Consider the following 19,280-nt stretch of genomic DNA (forward strand, 5'->3'; position numbering starts at 1 on the left):
GTAGAATGTTCAGTGGACAGTGGATATTAATCGTGGTGCGTGTAAGGTGGCCCAGACACCTGACAGGAATAAAAAAAAAAAAAAAGAATGAGATTGGATTTGATTTCTATGATCCCGGTGACTATGGGACTTGATTGATCGCACTCTAATCATAATAATTATGTGCTTAATTAAAGCTTTAAGTTTGGCATTTTTTTATTAATCTAGACATCATGTGTCAATATCTTGTAGGCAAATCAGGATATATATACATGGACCCATGATTGTCGTGAAGAGCTGTTAAGCATCAATTGCTTAGAATTGTGTGCCCTCGAGCAAACCTATTTGAAGAGTATGATAATATTAATTTCTCGAATCTTTTTCCCACTTCTCTATGTGCAACCAGCTTATAGGTTATATAAAAAAAATTATTAGACTAGTACATAACCTTATTCATGGTTTAGGCCAGAGTTTTAAGAAAAATCAAATCGACTTATGAGTTAGGTTATTAAATTAAATAATTTTATTTATTTTAACTTTGATTTTTAACTTAGTATATAGGTTAAAGAATTAATTTAGCTAAATATCTTAAATTATTAGGTAAAATTTAAAAATATAATTTATATTTTTTAAAAAAATACCTCCTCATGTAAATATTCTTTAATTAGGTTTAAAACTTCAAAAAAACTTATGTTATTTTATATTTAATTTTTTTTATCAAATAAATAAAAATAATAAAATTCAAACTCCTAATCATTTTATCATCAAAACTTTAGTATCATATCAAATAATCAATTCAAAAAAATAATTTATATTATTATTTAACATAAATTAGAGATTAAGCTAATTACATGTCATCAAGTTAGTATATTAAGTTAAATTAGGTTTAATAATATTGACACGGGGAAACTCTTGCTTGTGAATAATGCCTCATATTTCTTAGCAGTTAATTAAGCAAGCCAAGTTCTAAAGATTTTTTGTTTTTTTGTTTTTTTCGTCGAGGAGACTCGTACTTATCAGCATCATAAATCCTTTTCAAGCCTAATTAGTTCATACGTAACAATATTAATGGTCACTTAGAGAGTTAATTAATTGCATGAATTAAGTCATGAAAATGCCATACACAATACGCATGCATACATATATATGGTTCAATTGTGTGCGTGTGAAGAAGTCTTCCTTGCAAATTCTATACATGTGTCGATAAATGGCTCTTTCATGCGTTCCCTGCACTTTCCTTTCTTGTCTTCTTTGCTAAGGTGATATTCTCTAATTTGTCAAATGAGCTGTAAACTCTGTAACCCTGATTAAGACATTCAACGAAATGGGCTCTTGTTTGTCGTGTAAGAAAAAAAAAACTTACGATAATGATGTTTCACTCTTCTTTCCATCAAGTTAAGGTGAAGGGAGGTTGGCTGGTCGACTTTAATTTGAAGTGAAAATTCGAAAAAGAAATCATAACAAATTAATGTGATTTGAAAGAACATATTCACCCCTAGGATTAGGAAATCATAACACTTGTTTTGTATATCATTTAATTAATTTCTTTGACACAAATTTTAGGTTATAATGCATTTTTCTCAATGAAAAACCACAATCGTCACAATTTTTTATTTCAGAACAAATTTATTAAAATTAACATTGCTTTTCTTTAGGGTTGCAATGTGGTTGTGGTTGGTCGAATTCTTTTTTTTTTTAATTTTTAAGGACTCAAATACCATGAAAATATAATTGCATAAAACTACAAGTATTAAATAAAGTCGAAAAATCCAGAGACAAAAATGTTCCTTTTCACGTGCCAGAAACAATTGCACTGTCTCTAGGTGCAAGGGAACAACAATGCACAGCTGCATGGAAACACCATTATTGGGAGAGTAAGCAGAGCAGGATCGAGGGCATGCAAAATAAATATCGGTGTGGATGCTTGTGTGCCCCTAACCAAAAGCATCATCCAAAATCCATGCAATTTAGAGGGTAGGTGGCTGCTACAAAGTGTCACCTTGAAATGAAATGAAACATCGAAGCGATTGATCATGTTTTGCTAATCACTGATTTTCCATGATTTTAATATCATCAGGACAGCAAATCGGTCCGACTGTGACCCCCTTTTTTTAATATAGAAAAAAATGGATTGTGACTTTGATAAGATTGACAAGGCTCAAGCGACCCGATATTTATATTATATAGCTAGAGTATTAATTACTATTGTATAGTCAAAATCAAAGAAAAAATCTCTTTTTTAACAAAAAATCATACGTCTCCAGGCGCCCTAAACTTGTAATAATATCTAGTGGTATGATTCATAGGTTAGGGATGTGGTTACCCAAATGGCCCAACCCAATCTGAGAATGTAAAGGGCCGAGTGAGGCTTATTGATTTATCATCATAACCAGAGAAGGGAAGCTATGGCGAGGGTGTGCGGGAGAATTTGTTTACTGGTTCAATTGAAGGTTTCTTGTGAGACTGACCAGCTCACTTATGTCTGCATATTGAGCGTCCACTCTGATGCCACATACAGCAACTTTATTGACAACTAGCATGGAGAAGCGAACTGTCAGTTCTTACTCCGACTGGGATCGTCTCCCGCCAATGAAAATCAATGAACCCGAGGGCAAGAGATTAAGCACCTAGCATCTTAACTGTCACTTCATTGTTGTGTTGGCTTTTTGGTTTTGATAGCAGTATGACATCTTCATTGGCAGTCTGAAAATTGGGATGACAAGCAGTACACTCTCGATCCTCAAGACAAGAAGCCAGATCAGGTAGCATATTATCATATGATCTCCCTAAGCTCTTGCACTTGTGTTGCAGATGTCTATGTTTCGCAGATTTCAAGGACAAACCAGAACTTCATGTTCAACCGGCTTGAGATATATTTATTATACGTTGGCATTGAAAAGTGGCAGGTAATTAATGATCTTACACTCAGGGAATAGAAAAAAACATTAGAAATGTCTTGGGATGTGATGACCCTCAGTATGGAAAGCATAAAGACGCGTGTTGCCTTTTTACATTCAATTTAAATCATTCAAACTGTTGCTTTTCTTGATATTGTTAGAGATTTGTTGAATTTGTGACAGACTGAAACAAGAAGACAGCAGGTAAAGAAAGACATAATTTCATCCTTTAATTTTAAATTCAAGTTAAAAAAAAATCAAATTAAAAATTTTTAAAATTGCTGAACCAAAAATAACAATATTAAATAATTTTTTATAACTTTAATATTTTTTATTACATTAAAAAAATTATTCAACCTCGTAATTTGTATAAAATTTACCTTAAAATTAAATTAAAAAAATTATTAAAAATTTATTTGGTATTGTAGAAATAATTATTTTTCACATAAAAATATATTGGAATAATATTTTTTTTATTTTTTAAAATTTATTTGTGACATTAACATATCAAAATAATTTAAAAATATCTAAAATATTATTTAAAACAAAAAAAATATTTTTTATAAAAAAAAAATGATATAACCACAAAAACAATTTAGTACCGAAATGAATTGAATTGTTCTGGTACTGTAGTTATTTGAGGACAAAAAGTAAACGACGGCGTTTGTGGTTTTTCACCTTCTCTATTTAAAAACTACACGTTATCGGAGACCACTCCCGCCCAGGCATCAACTCCAACATTTCAAAACTCCCTCCCTGTAATCTCAAGCTGAGGGTATTGACAAGATGAGATCAGTAGATTCTCTGGCACGGTGTGTCCGAGCCTTTTGAGGCATAGTACCAATGATGGGTTCCAAAGCAGGAACTTTAAAATCTTCAATTTTTTACCATAAACTATCAATATAATGTAGTAGAGCTAGGAACACCTTTGTTGTTGTTTTAGATGGAGAAAGCAGAGTTGATTTTTGGTCAGAAATCATTGCTGAACAAGGAGGAGGAGGAAGGCAATCACTTCAAAAAAATACAAAAACAACCCATTTACCAAAGTAGGAGAAGACAAACCAAATTCAAATAACTTCCACGAGATGCCAACTTGTAATGTTAAATGATAAAGACTCCAGCGTTATCATTTCGGGATTGAACAGCTCTATGTACAGCACCCTGCCCCTCCTTTCTTTTTTCTTTTTTTCTTTTCAAGCTATGCTTCACAAGTCCAAAAAAAAGCGCAGAGACTAGCTGAAAACGTGTCACAATTCAAATCTTGGATCCATTGTTCACATAGATAAAGTTTCTTTTCAAAATTCCATACCTATATAAATTCAAATTTACACACAAATTTATTCTAAATCAATCAAAGTTCAACGCAACATTAATAACAAAATCAACTTCATAATATAATTGAATTGTCTTAATACAAGAGTTTTAGAGCACTGACTAGACATAAAAAAAGGTACAAATTACAATCAAAAGAGCAGGTTTTAAAGGTCCAACAAAAGTGACCTGCTATCAAGTTATAAGCCTGAAAATGATAAATAATAAGAGTGTGAGTTCAACAATTTAGTGAGTAGATAACGTTCAATATACACACACGAGATAATACAACAATGATAAATATATATACAAGTATAGATTTAGGTTCTTATAAAAAGGTTTCTCAAATAGGCCATAACAAGAATATCATATGGTAATATCATCAGAAAATCAAAATGCAATGAGCATGAGGCTTCGTACTGTGGGATGATCAGTCCACACAGGTTGGTGACTCCCCCGACCAATTAGGGTTCAAATACGATGTGCACAAAAACTAACACTACCCTGTTAGTAGCGGTATTCTGACTGACATATCATAGGGTTATAATCATAATCAAACAGACATATTAATATCTCAAGGCTCAACTCATGGCATCAATCAAATGAGAAGCTATCAATTTAGAAGTCAATTCAAAATGCATATTGGTTCATATCAAGAATTCAAATTTAACAAATAATCATGCTTATCATAACAAGAATAATAATCAACATATATATTATCAAGAAGCATGATCCAATTTATATTAACAAATCAAATATTTATAATATTTCTCATGCATATGGAAAATTATCCACTCACCTGACTCGAAAGCAAACAAAAATCAAAAGCAGATACCGAAGAAAATTCTACTGACGTCTTGCTGGTAGAATATCAAGATTATCTAAATACAAAAGAGACATATTCAAGAATGACTCAAAAGAATATATAACCTATTTAATATAATTATTTAAAGATGTATTCCATAACCCTATATATTTTTTAACTAACTAGTTATATTTCAAAAACCCAAAAATTAACGATTTTCTCAAAATCTAATCCATAATAAAACAAATAATAAAATTGATAATACTTCACTAACTAACCCTCAATTATTCATCAAACCCATCTACAAAAGCTAATATTACAGCTAGAGACTAATCTGTAATTTATCATATTTTTAAGGGTCAAATTGTAACTTTATCTATTTGGAGGACCAAACTAAAATTATCATAAATCCATGACTATACTGAAATTATGACCATAATCAATCCTCATTTCTGTCCAGATCATCTCATTATACTCCATGGATCATTCTGGAATTTTATCAAATTTTTTAGGGTAAAATGGTATTTTTTGTCAAATTGAAGGACTAAATTGAAAGTGTTAAAATTTTATAACTATACAGGAATTATGCCCATAATTTATCTTTTATTCTGTTCAGAATCTCGGAATAGGCTCCAGGGACCAATCTGCAAATTTTCCAAAGTTTGGGGACTAAACTGTAATTTTCCAAAATTGAGGGACCAAATTGAATTTTCATCATCTTCATCATCAAACCTAGAATTTTCACAGATTATCTACTGTTATCCCCTAATTTCTAACACAAATTCACCATTCAAATAAAAACATAACTCAAAATCATCATTTTTATCTACAATCTCTCAAATTCAACTTAATAATTCATTACTCACAACAATCAACCCATAACATTCAACTTAATTCATAAATTAACCCAAAACAGAAATTTTCAAAACCCTAACATTTATCAAAATCAAAATTAAAGCTTAATTAACATATATTTATACAAAATCTTACCTTTAAACTTATTTCTTTCAACTTCTTTTTATTTTGCTTCTAATTTTTTTATTTTTTATTCTTCTTTTTTTTTTTTCTCTCTTGCTGATTCTCTCTTAAATTTCAGATTATTTTTTTGTTTTTTTTACTTTTTATTTATATTTATCAAATTTTATTAAATTACTATATTATCCCTCATTTATTTATATTCACACTTTAAACCACCAAAAACTTTATTATATTTTCCTACTTATTTATTCAAAACAGCACAAAACGGGTTTCTCGATCGGAGGCTCGGGCTTGCTTGAAACTCTTAGATGTCTGGTGCGGGGCAGGGAAGATCCATTGAAAGCGAAAGCCTTCCCTCCCCTCTTTGGTTATTCCCGGAAGGTTGGGCATTCCACGGGCACCGGATATGAGTATGGATATTAAGAGTTCAACCCCTGCCTCGGTCAACCGGGCACGCGATTAGTGTCCTTTTTGAAACCTCCCTGGCATTATCTAGTGATCAGTGCAGGAAACAAAAGGAGGTGAGCTGTCAATCAAGACGGAGGGACCATCGGTAAGGGAAAGATTCCAATAAGAGATCAGCCACTGGCTCAAAGCAACTTTTTGTGTTTTTGTTTTTGGGTTTTGCAGGAGACAGTTGGAGTTGAAGGATAATGAGGAGAATAGAGTGAGTTTTGGTGGTGGTGGTCGTGCCACTAAACGTGTCAGTTGGAATCGTTCACTTTCTACCATGTTAATTCAACTCAATTCCCTCTTTTCAGTGAACTCTAAATGATGGCTTTTTCTTGTTGATTGTGGTTCTTTTTGGTCTTGCATCGGTGGGTTGTTGAAGTTTTTTCTTGTTGTTGTTGTTTCTTGATATTTATCATCACTCACATAGGATATCACTTGTGCTATTCTAGTTAAGAACTGTAGGATTATTAGGCTTTGATTTGTTCTATTATTTGCAAGTATCCTCGTTCTACATGCTCTTTCCTTTTCACTTTCTTGTGTGCTGTGTGTTACTCACGTAATGCTAGGGAAATTCATTGCTAGTACATTTTCAGAGTTTGAGAATCGAGATGCTGTCATGTAAGCTATAATCTTTTTTTCTCAAACTTAATTAGCATGTTTTTTTCAGTAACTATCTCAATTTAAATTTGATTAACTATTTTAATTTAAAAATTTAAATTTTTAGATAAAATTTAAAATATGGTTTATATTATTTTCTAATACATTTTTTTAAATAAAAATTTTTAAAGTTTGAAACTTGCACAAATCGATATTATCTTGTGTTTTATTTTTTATCAAATAAATAGAAATGGTAAAATTCAAATTCGTGATCACTTGGTTATAAAATTCTGATATTATACTAAAAAAAATTATCTCAACTTAAAAATTTAAATTTTTAAATAAAATTTTAAAATATAATTTATATTATTTTTTAATAATTTTATGTCGTACTTCAGCTGCACTTACAGGGAGGATAGGTATAGCTGTTGTTGCTTGTGTGGACAATCAGCCTCAACAAAAAACAGGCTAGAAAAAAAAAGGAAAACCTCCCGTTCCAAAAGTTATCTCCATTGTTATTTCCTGCGTGTTCTCTTATGTTTTGTTATTACCATTGTGGTTTCTTCTAGACTGCATTTGCTCTTTCAAGTTTCTAGCACTAATTTTTTTTTCTTCCCGTTCTGGTTCCTTGTAAAGTTTGTGCTTTGATTTCTGGTGTTTGAAGGGAAAAGCAGCACAACATCCCTAATTTTAGAAAGAAAAGCAATACTTTGAAGAGGTTGATGCTTTTGAGTTGCTGGAAGAAAGCCCATCTCCGAAAAGCTCTAGTACATGGGCCACAGACAATGAAACTGATGCGGTTGCTATACCACATTTGTCATCAAGATAAGAGAATTGGCTTTCTTGCGAAGAAGGGCCTTCTAGTACACTTTCAAAGTTATTAGGAACTCCAACCATGCCTCCCTTGGAACCTATGTGTGGCGATGATTTGAACATTGTAGATTTGATAACTCCAGAAAAACATGTTTTGAAGACTAATTCGAAACTGCATTCTGTCCAGAGTAGAATTAAATCGTATTTACCAGGTAAAGATGTATTTGAAAGGAATTCACTTGATGAGGGTTGTGAAGAAATTGATGGAGCAGCTAAGAAACTGTCTTCAGTTTCAACGTCTACTTTATCAGATCATGACATGAACATTGTGGATTTGATAACTCCAGAAAAACCTGTTTTGAAGACTAATTCGAAACCGCATTCTGTCCAGAGTAGAATTAAATCGTATTTACCAAGTAAAGATGTACTAAAAATGAATTCACCTTCACAAAAGAGAAGTTCTATTTTGGTGTGTGATGAGGGTTGTGAAGACATTGAAGGTGCAGTTAAGAAACTGTCTTTAGCTTCAACGTCTACTTTATCAGATCATGAATTGAACATTGCGGATTTGATAACTCCAGAAAATCCTGATTTGAAGAGTAATTCGAAAATGCATTCTGTCCAGAGTAGAATTAAATCATATTTACAAAGTATACATGTACTTGAAAGGAATTCTCTTTCACAAAAGAGCAGTTCTATGTTGGTGTGTGATGAGGGTTGTGAAGGCATTGAAGGTGCAATTAAGAAACTGTCTTTAGCTTCAACGTCTACTTTATCAGATCATGATTGCGGGGATCCATTTTCTGCGCTATTCGCAGTCTCTGGACAGTCAGTTCCATTGACATTGCTGGAAGTATTCTCTAAATATTGTTGTTCTTTTTCCCATCAAGCAGCTGCTCTTTTCCCCTACAAGATGCTCTTACATATATTCATATTGTTTTTACTCACAAGAGGTCATTGAACAATGCATGCGTGCAAACCTTTTCAGTTTTCTATATTTGAACCCATTTCCGAACAATATTTCTTTTCAAAGAAGCAATTATTTTATCTGGATGGTGTCTGCAGCTGTTTGGTCGGGGGTTGACTTTTACAACAATTTTTCTTACTTTGAGATGAACCGTTCATATAAAAAATCATGATGGATCAGTTCATATTTTATTTGAACTGTGTTTAGTTCCTTCCATCATTAGTTTCATTTGTTGAAAAATGAAACAGAAGCCTACCTTGGAATCAATAACTTCCAGTATGGTCTGTAGAAATTTGTGTTGTAGCTATTTTGCGTTCCCTGAACCAACAATATTGTATTCAGACATCTTCCCTTTAAAAACTTATAAAAAATTGTTGGCTGTGTCTTTTGAAAGATGAAAGTAAGACTTTTGAGAGGAGAAAAGCACATATTGTGTTAGAGTTGCCTCGTTGTGCTTTAGGGTCAGGGAATTATCTTGATCATGGCATACTCATTGATTGGAGGTGGTCCGTATCATTTAAGTGATTGATCGATGTGTAATAACTGCATTATCGAAGTCAGTAATTCACACAAATTTACCTGCCAGACTTCAGTCATATACCTTATCTTTGCAGTTGTTACACCTGTTGTTTTTGTTCTTGGATTTTTTATTCTTATTTTCTTCTCAACGCAGCACCGAGTCATTTAAATTGAGCTCCTTCATCCTTGAAACTGGTAACAAAAAAAACCTTGTTTTTGCAGTGAACCAGATAATATTGTCAAGGTGGGTGAAGGCACTTATGGAGAAGCATTTGAAGCTGGTAATATTGTCTGCAAAATAGTACCCATTGATGGGGATTTACCGGTAAATGGAGAAGTACAGAAGGTATTAAACAATAACAACATTTCCATTTATAACTTTTCTGTGAAGTCACTCATGGTCAACATATGATAGGCAGAAATGTTCTCATGATTATCATATTGACACTTTCTTCGTGGATTAATATTGCTGAAACATTTGATTTTCCATGTTCTAGAGATCAGAAGAATTGCTCGAGGAGGTTATCCTTTCTCGAACTCTCAACAATATCAGATCACATGATTCTGACGTGGACCACGCTTGCACAACATTCATCGAAATTCTAGAGTATGTGATCCAAGTACTGCTATATTTTTTCTGCAACTGCTTAGTATCTTTTCAAAACAATAACCTGCAATAGGTTGCTTTCTTTTTAGTGTGGTCAGTAGGCTTACATTCTGGAATTGAAGAAAACCATAATGTGTTATGTTTGTTCAATGGCTTTGCTTTGCAAATTGAGCTGAGCAATAGCATATGGCTATAAGCTAGATAGACTTGGATTTGCTGAGGGTAGACTTAACTTATGAATAATATGAAAACTCATCTTTAAGTCAGTTTACATATCTGTTGCAGCCTAATACTTTACTTCCTAGATTTTCTGCAGTACGTGATATCTAATGATCTCTTTTTTATCCTTAGTCTATGAGTGTGCGAAGGTCCTTATGACCCTGCCTTGGTCAGAGCATGGGAATACTGGGATGAAAGGCATGGTTCTGAAAATGATCATCCTAAGGAGTTTCCAGAGAAACAGGTTTAAAGTTGAGCTTTTATAGACATAACTGACTGCTTTCAAAAATACATCCGCTTCCTGCACGCACGATGTACATGCATGTTTTATATGTAGACATTTACATTGAATTGGCTGAAGTTGCAAAATCCCCGTATGACATCAATGCTGCAAGTTTCCAGAATAAGGTTTATACGTTTTTTTACCATGTTCAATTAATTTATGCAGTGCTATGTTGTGTTTGTACTACAACATGGTGGGAAAGACCTTGAAAGCTTTGTGCTCTTAAACTTTGATGAAGTGCATAGTTTATTGGTACAGGTAATGATGCACATTTTATTCAAGCATTTTTTGTCAATTCTTCACTGAGCTGCCACCTTCAAGATTTAATGTGTCTATCGTGCTCTGCAGGTTACAGCTGGCTTAGCTATCGCAGAAGCTGCATATGAATTTGAGCATCGTGACCTGCACTGGTTTGTTGTTCTGGAAATAAATAATATTGTTTTTCTTGCATGAGTGCTGATTTAGGACTTTTTTGATGCAGGGGAAACATTCTTTTGCGTCGAAATGACTCTACTACAGTGCAGTTTATCCTGGAGGGGAAGAAAAACGATTTTCAGAACTTCAGGATTATTGATCTCAGTAATTGATTTTACTCTGTCCAGAATTAATACAGGTGACTTCTTTAGTTTTTCTTAATATTATTCACATAAATGTTTAGAATTATACTTGATTCATGATAAGCTAACAGACACTTGTTTACACAGATCAAGATATACTCTTCCAGGACTTAACCTCGGAGCCTCATCTCTTTAAGGGCCCGAAAGGAGATAGACAGGCAAGAGCCACAATACAAGCTGTAGGTCCTGTTTATTTCAGAATATTGGCTAAGTGGTTCCTAACATCATGTGCAAGCAGAAACTTACAGGAAGATGAAGGAAGTAGCTGGAGACTTCTGGGAAGGAAGGTGATATTGTTGATAGCTTTTCATCTTTCTTGAATGCATAAGAGGAGCATGCTGGTGTTTTTACTCTACTTCATTTGCTCATGAGGCATTAGATATGAAACAGTTAAAATCTATGCCAATTCAGCTGAACATATGCACAGCCTGTTTTTGCAAAATGTACTCCAGTGCAGCACAAATATTTTCCTGATATGTTGCATATGTGGTTGCCTGTGCTGTATCACAAGCAATCATATGTTCTTCTAGAACCCTAAGTCACATTTTGGAGAAATGCATTCGAGTCATTTTCACAGCAGTTTATCCTGTTGTATCAGGGTGTCTTGGTTTCAAGCACTAGGGAAGACAAAAAATGTTGTTCTTACTTTTTTCTCTCTTACTTGCTCAGGGGCTTTTCTTCTAGCTTATCAAAACTTCGTGTTTGGTTATTGGAAAGATGGTATGACTGTTTTGTCTCATTTTCTACAGCTTTCCCAGGACAAATGTATTGTGGTTGATATACTTGGTGGACATATTGCTCCTGAAGAAATCTTTTGTAAGTCTCTCTTTTCTACAGACTATGAAATGAGGTAATCTTTTTTATTTATCAAATTTTCCACGTTTTGTTGCTTTACATAAAAGCACCTCCTAGCAGTGTGTAGCATAGTCATAGCTCCTAAAAACTTTTCATGTATTGAAAGCTAAGATGTTCCATGAAAAAGAAACGGAGGTTTTTGCTGCATCCTAATCTTGTACAACCATTTTAACTGTAATTGTTAGATTTTTATGTGCTTAACTTAGTGTTAATGTGATACCAGGATCGCTCTTCAAAAAATGAGGGAGATTTGCACTCATTGAAAAAGCGTCTCAGCAAGTATAATTCAGCTAAGGAAGCTATTACTTTGGATCCCTTCTTCAGCAACTTGCTTGTTTTGTAAATAAAATGAGCCGTGAGAAGGCATATGCAATCAAAAAATTTTGTAAATTATAACATAGATGCTAGTTATGACTCAACTAGCATCTTGTGATGGTTGGAGGATATGACTGACAAAAGTTTGTGATAATCTTTAGTAAAAGAGAGTTTATGTCATTGATTTGAAGTTCACGAAGTTGATCTGATCTTTATCTGGCTGTGGATGGCATGTAAGGCTGCCCAATGTTTTATACTGTCTTTTTGGTCACTTTGCAATATAGTTTGAATGCTGAATCACTTGACTCTGTTCTTCCTCAAAGAATTGATGGGATTCATCTGTGCACCTCTGTAGGTATATTTTAGTGGAGCGTTTCTACTTCTTTTGCTTTCAGTGAATGCAAATGTTACATTCTAGCTGACAAAACATAGATTAGTGTTACAGAATAGATGGTTAATCATCCTACTAGTTTTGGCTTGTTCTTTTTCATTCTTAATCCTTCAGAATTGGCTACCACATGTTATGAAATGGAAATCCTTGATGATGGGAATTACAAATGTCCTCGCTGATAGCCAAGTGCAAGTAATACTTGACATCTTTTGAGCAAAATCTATAACCAATAATGCAGAAAATAGCAAGGGACACTCTCTGGATTTGTAGGTAACTCCAACAATAAACTAAAGGGCGGTGGTCTCTCTCGTGCGTTATATTTTCATGAACTACCTGCAACTTGCTGTTTTTGAATCATTTTACAGTGCACACCCAAAAGCACAATGCAGCAAATGATGTCACTCAAGATTGTCGCTCTAACAAAAGTTACTTTAGCTTCCATTAACTTTTTAATCTTTCTTTCCCTTTCCCTTTCCTTTATCAAGCAAAACTATGCCCACTGGCTGCCCAAAAACAACACTTGGAAGAGTATGGAAAGAATTCAAAGATGAGATACACCACTTTCTATCCTCTTAACCAGAAACCAGCATGGTATGTTCCAAAAGGTGTGGACACACACAATTTGATGAACGCCATTAATTAGCGTCTTTTTTCTTCAAATCTCTGATTCTATAGTAGCTAATGACTCGAAATGTGAGTATCAGTTATAGGCAGATTATGCTTAGCACATCCCAGGTCTCTAATGCTTTGATGAAGGAATTTGATATGACACTGATTTTATCCTTCATTCAGAAAGTAAAGGGCAAAGCTAAATTAGAAAAGGGCAATATATCAGATATTAAAGTACCAATATCTCTGTTCGGGCTTAGTTTATCTTCTCCTTTTCTTCTTTCTTCCTTTTCTTTTTATCAGGGTTCATGCATGGATTCCTGTTTTCTGTCAACCTTATCACCACCAATAGCTATGGCTACCCTCTTTCTCGCTCTCTCTACTGTGCTTGCTTTCGGCCATGAGGTGTTGCCTAGTCAGCCAAGGTGCTTTTGAAATCATCAAAACTAGGAAGGAGAGAAGCACATTGCGTTATTCCACATGGGGTGTCCCTACCCAATGGAATATCTTACATATCCCATAGAAAGTGGCACTAATAATGTTGTTACAAAGGTTAAGGCACCGCTAACGTATCTATGTCACTGTGTAAAGCCATTAGTTTTCTACTTTCTACTGACAATCATCAGGCTAATTACACCATGTAGTCCCTCTACTTATGTCTTTGATCAACTGGATCCCTTTACTACTAATTTGATTAATAAGATCATTCTATAGAATGTTCTCTTTACAATCAGGACCCTCATCCTATGATGGCTTTAATGATAAATGGGTACAAAAATGAGAAAACTTGAAGAATTTTATTTTATTTTTCTTATTTTAAGAGGACACGTGTTATTTCATCATAGAAAAATCATAAGTATTGTAAATCGAGTGCCTTGATTGTGAAAAGAATGCAGTAGGGGGTGATTACTTGAACTCCCATAGTAGAGGGACGATGGATGCAATTGACCCGACAATGCTTCTACTTGGCGTTTTATTACATAGATGAATCATAAGTGAAGGCAGCTTATGTGAATGAATGCTAATTTGTTCCTTTACAGGATGTTTTGTCTGCTCAGAATATGGTGGGCTTGGAAAAATAAAAACTGAAATCTTGTCCTGGAAGAAACTGCCGAAAAAACATGGTTGAGGTTTGAGGCCTAATCCAAAGCCTCTTTTGGCCTTCAATAAATAAAAACAATTAGTGGGATTTGTTGAGCTCAGCAGATCTGACTTAGATATCCTCCTTTTACACAGTCCAATCAATCTCAAGTCCTCAAGGTTTTGCTAAGGTAGGGTGATGGATGCCTAGGGCTGCAGTACATTCTCCTTTTTTATTATAGCCTCCACTAAACTTTCAGGCATTTTTTTAGCCCCCTTCGTGATTCTTGATTCTTTTATTATGTTTCGAAAAACTACACGCATTTTTGCTGGATAAATTTATCAATTAGCATGCAAAATGCAAATGATTGGCAAAAAATCATGGTGAAATAGCAATTTTTTTTTTTTGTGATGTCATGCTTATATATCTATTATATATTACAGTCAGAAATTATAAAAAAAATTAATTGATATCACTATTTATAACTGTAATATTTATTTAAATTTAAGAATAATTAGTTGATCAAATAAAAATTATAAAATTGCTAAAACTAGTATTGAAATTTTTAAAATCTAAAAATATTATGGTCAAAGTAGTGATTTCATAACTACTATAAAATAAATTATCTTAAAAATTCATATAAAAATATAAATATAATTTAACAATTGAATCAAAAGTTATGAACCATTATTCTTATCTGGTTCGATTAAATTTTTTTCTAGGTCTAAACTTATTATATTAGTTTATAAATATATTTATTATGTCATTTACATCTATCTAGAATATATCTTTATTTAGTTATGGCAAACTAAAACTTAATTACTTAGATTTACTTATAAAAACTTAAATTTTAATTAAATTTTAATTTTTAATTTACAAGTTAAACAAAGATTTATATTTTTACTCATAAAACATTTTTAAAAGAATCATATAATTATAGTTTTGTGTTGAACGGTCCATCAATTATACATTTATATCCAAGCAATTAGCACTTATTGTGCTTCAAAAACACAATATGTTTAAATACTGATATTATGAAGCACAACAACTATTTCTTCACGCTTGCTTAGAAATAGCGATATCTAGGCACATTTCAGAAACACGCAACAAGATAAAAATATATTATTTCATCGAATCTTTTCGTTATTCTATCTAAATTTTTAATTTATTGTGTTAATTTAAAAAAATCCATTTTCTCATAAGGTGTTAATATTTAAATATTTTAGCTGTCTGCCCAGGTTCTGCAGAAGAATCTTCGCACATATAGTAAAGAAAATTTAAGCTAGTTAAGAACTGTCAGAAGAAAACAATGGCATGAGTTCTTGTCGGACAGTGCCATAACGATGGATTCAAGAAAAATGAAAAACATTTTACTGTGGTAACTGAAAACAGTAGCGGAGCATTTATGAGGGGAAACATAACAGGGCATGTCTTGCCATCCTTGTATTGTGAAACCCTTTTGGGACAAGCAGACAAAGGCATGCCATCTTTGCTTATTATATTTGTACTGTGTAACATGCATGTGGGCGGGCATATCTCATGGAATTTGTCTTGGTGTGTGGAGGAAGATGCTTTCTGTTTTGAGCCCAATTGTGTTTTTGGGAAAGATAAAAAAAAGAAGCTATAAAAGCAGTCGTTGATCACTTGATTCTCTCTACTGTTGGGAAACAGCACATTTTCCAGCCCCATCCTTCATGCCAAAGTAACACCTTCCTTCCTTTATAACTTTCTCCTTTTCTCTCCTAACCTTTTATCTGCAACGCCTTTTCCCCTTCTATATCTCTCTCAATATTCTATGAGCATTCTCTTTTAAACAGCACTTCCATTGTATGAATCTCTTTAAAAATCCATAGGGTTCTCCTCCAGCAACCCAGAAAACACCTCTCATTATAATGGCCGGAGCAGCATCAAAGTGCCTCTTCTTATTCTTCTTGTCTCTTCTCACTATTAGCTCTTCTGGTAAGTATCTTTTATTTCTTGTTCACACTTTTTTTCTACTTAAAATTCAGTGCAAAGAAGAGTTAGAGTTTAGCCTACCCCTACCCCACTTGTGTAAAGCTGTATAGTTTTTCTTTTCTATTCTATTTTTTTTTCTCACATGTTCAATGTTATTAAGAAGTACTGGCTGCTTGAATTCATGGATGAGCTCAAACTTTTTGAAGTTTGAATCTTTGTTGAACTAGATCATTTCTTGTATTTTGTTACAGGAACTCTAGTGGGTTTCTACTACAATGCCAGAGGAATCACCGCAGCTTCTTCACTTAGCAGAACAGTATCATTTCTTGAGCTAAACAAGGTCTTTGCAAGTCATTTAAGAGTTTTTGCTTCAGATAACAGGGTTTTGAGTGCACTTTCCAACTTTAATGTGTCTGTTGATCTTTATTTAGATGATAGCTTGGTTGAGAATTTGATAAATTCTAAACCATCTGCTATCTCCTGGTTTAAGACCCTATTAGTGACCTTTCTACCCCATGTGAACATCAAAAGCATCATTGTAAGCGTCAACAATGACTTGCCAAAGCTTTTATACTCTTTGAAATCAATCCATTCAGTCCTGAATAGGTTTCATGTTGACAGTGAGGTTAAGGTCTCGGTAGCATTTTCGTTGTCATTCTTAGAAAATTTGGATAGATCACAAGAAAATGACCTCCATGGGATTTTGGGATCTATCAAGAGGACCAAGTCTTTTGTCACTGTGGAGACCAGTCTTGATGTGGATGTAGAACTGGGGATGAAAGATCTTTTTATTCAATCAATGATCCAAAAAGTCACAGCTGCCACTTCTCTGCTTTCTCCCTATGATGTTCCGATAGCTATGACAATCAGGAGCCTTGTTGTTCCTGGTGCAAAAGAAGTAGCTGAGTTTGCTGAGAAGGTTTCAAAATCTTTAGAGAACAGTAAGATCACAGGTCAGGTAGCTGAATTGTATGCAGAAGTATCTTCGGTAGAAGATTTCATGGAAAAGGAGCTGACGAGGGAACATGAACAAATCTTTCCCTCATCTCGGAGAGAGCTCTTGACAAACTTCAGAACTACTTTACATGATGATATAATCAATACACCTACAGTTTTTCCGACAAATCCCGGATCAACACCACCAGGGACTCTCCCGCCAGATACTCCAGCACCAACAATAGTCACTGTCCCTGCTACCAATCCTGCCAATCCAGTAACTGTAACACCGACCAATCCTGTATCCACTCCATTACCTTTCCCCTACACCACACCTGTCGATTCCCCCCCTGCAAATCCTTCTGTCAATCCACCAGTACCAATTAGCAATCCAGTCACAACACCAGCACCTATTACAGTTCCAGGTGCACAACCAGTGACTAATCCTGTGACAACCTATCCAACCCCAACAGGCAATGTTCCGGTCACAGCACCAGTCACAAATCCTGTGGCGCCTCCTGCAACGACAAATGCTCCAGCAATACCAGGACAGAGCTGGTGTGTGGCCAGGTCTGGAGTGACGGAGACAGCACTTCAATCAGCATTGGATTATGCGTGTGGAATGGGAAGTGCAGATTGTTCACAGATCCAGCAAGGAGGGAATTGTTACAATCCAAACTCTCTTCAAAACCACGCTTCATTTGCATTCAACAGCTATTATCAGAAAAATCCTGCGGCAACCAGCTGTGATTTTGGAGGAACAGCCACTATAGTTAATGTGAATCCAAGTAAGAAATCTGATTGACTCAGATTTGGGATTGTTCTTAAAAATTAATGTTTCGAATATTCACAGACTCGCATAACATTGAAACAGGCACTGGTTCCTGCATTTATCCAACATCATCATCTTCATCAGGCACTCCATCATTGCCAGCGCCAACAACTTCATCTGCAAATCCAGCAACAACATCACCGGTTGTCGGCGTGTCAGGGTAATTTCTTTATCATCCGTGAGTTAGGAACTCTTGAGTACAAATTCAATAACTCAAAAACTAACACTCTGATTTCCGCAGCACTCCATCAGTTTTGAACTCATCAACCAACCCTGCCTCAAGTTTTGGGTTCGATACTCCTCCCGTTCTTAACCCTCCAGCATCAATGTCAGCTAATTTGCAGCCATTTATTGGTTGTTCCATTTTCGTAACATCATTTGTTGCCAGAACAATCATTCTAGACATGTAGAACAAAGAATTTCTTTATGTACACCAAATGGATTGGAAGCTCATGCTTTCAGCAGAAGATCAGAACTGCAGCAGTTTCCAAGTTCTGTACAGAACCATCTTTAATAGAAAAGGAAACTAGAGGGAAGTTCCAAAAGAATGGTTTACAACACCAACATCCTGATAACATTTTCTGGCTGGCCGGAAGTTGCGCAGAATGTAAAGACTTTACTGCCGAAGGTACAAATCAACTTCTATGTTTACATGTTTAGTATTAGGCTGAAAGTAGTGAAATTTAATGAGGCTGGGTAGTACTAGATGTACGATGGCAATTTTGTTCCTGTGCATTTTCACAAAGTTGCAGAATTTGTAGTATAGAGTTTCTGATTAATCTAGTTAAATTATTAGGTAAGAGCAGGGATACAAGATGTTTCTTAGGTGGATGATTTATGAGGATAAACCTAAAGTTTAGCTCTTACATTTGAAGGGTAAGAACCTATGGAGCTCAGTTCAGATGGTAAGTGGATCTGCTTCCCGTGTTAGCGTCCAAGCTTCAAATCCATATGATCAACCTGTTTAAAACCAAACTAGCAAGCTAGAGACATGGTCTTTGCATGCAAAATGATTTGTTCAAGGTGAATTATTTTCGCATATGATGGATACAAGATTTTCCCGACTGTCAAAATCGCCCTGTGACTTCTTTGGCAAAAACCAAATTTACACCAGTTAAAACATATTTGTCAAGATGCTCTAATCGTTCAATTTCCATTCCAGATAGGAAAAATGCTAATTCAGCACACAAATTATTCAAAAAGTGCATCCCATATTTCCTGGGAAAAACAACGAAGGCCCACCCCGCCAGAGCCTGAATC

The 19,280-nt window shown here is 34.5% G+C and overlaps 2 protein-coding genes and 1 pseudogene across 4 annotated transcripts; all 3 read left to right on the forward strand.

Moving 5' to 3' along the window:
- Nucleotides 1-6,278: 6,278 nt before the first annotated feature.
- Nucleotides 6,279-12,376, forward strand: LOC105125257 (serine/threonine-protein kinase haspin-like; annotated as a pseudogene).
- LOC105125208 (uncharacterized) lies at nt 7,662-9,046 on the forward strand. The gene has a single exon (XM_011025557.1). It carries the CDS (start codon nt 7,916-7,918, stop codon nt 8,792-8,794), a length of 879 nt encoding a protein of 292 aa, XP_011023859.1. The 5' UTR covers nt 7,662-7,915; the 3' UTR covers nt 8,795-9,046.
- Nucleotides 12,377-15,943: 3,567 nt separating the features above from the next.
- LOC105125209 (flocculation protein FLO11-like) lies at nt 15,944-19,149 on the forward strand. Of its 3 annotated transcripts, none has more exons than XR_842196.1 (5): nt 15,944-16,255; nt 16,504-17,976; nt 18,063-18,180; nt 18,262-18,648; nt 18,896-19,149. XR_842196.1 is itself a non-coding variant. In XM_011025558.1 (4 exons), exons 1-4 carry the CDS (start codon nt 16,189-16,191, stop codon nt 18,428-18,430), a joined length of 1,827 nt encoding a protein of 608 aa, XP_011023860.1. In that variant the 5' UTR covers nt 15,944-16,188; the 3' UTR covers nt 18,431-18,814. The 3 variants fall into 3 exon arrangements, 1 of the variants encoding a protein (XP_011023860.1); XR_842195.1 differs by having other exon boundaries at nt 18,817-18,904; XM_011025558.1 differs by lacking the exon at nt 18,896-19,149 and having other exon boundaries at nt 18,262-18,814.
- The last annotated feature ends 131 nt before the right edge of the window (nt 19,150-19,280 follow it).

The sequence above is a fragment of the Populus euphratica genome, unplaced genomic scaffold, assembly GCF_000495115.2.
Source record: "Populus euphratica unplaced genomic scaffold, PopEup_1.0 scaffold28.1, whole genome shotgun sequence".
In the NCBI taxonomy this organism is placed as follows: Eukaryota; Viridiplantae; Streptophyta; class Magnoliopsida; order Malpighiales; family Salicaceae; genus Populus; species Populus euphratica.

What these genes read in the sequence shown, in the direction of transcription:
- LOC105125208 (XM_011025557.1), top strand. Translation starts at nt 7,916, where the DNA reads ATGCCTCCCTTGGAACCTATGTGTGGCGATGATTTGAACATTGTAGAT.
- LOC105125209 (XM_011025558.1), top strand. Translation starts at nt 16,189, where the DNA reads ATGGCCGGAGCAGCATCAAAGTGCCTCTTCTTATTCTTCTTGTCTCTT. An exon ending in TCTCACTATTAGCTCTTCTG is followed by an intron (nt 16,256 to 16,503) that starts GTAAGTATCTTT and finishes ATTTTGTTACAG; the next exon opens with GAACTCTAGTGGGTTTCTAC. An exon ending in TATAGTTAATGTGAATCCAA is followed by an intron (nt 17,977 to 18,062) that starts GTAAGAAATCTG and finishes ACATTGAAACAG; the next exon opens with GCACTGGTTCCTGCATTTAT.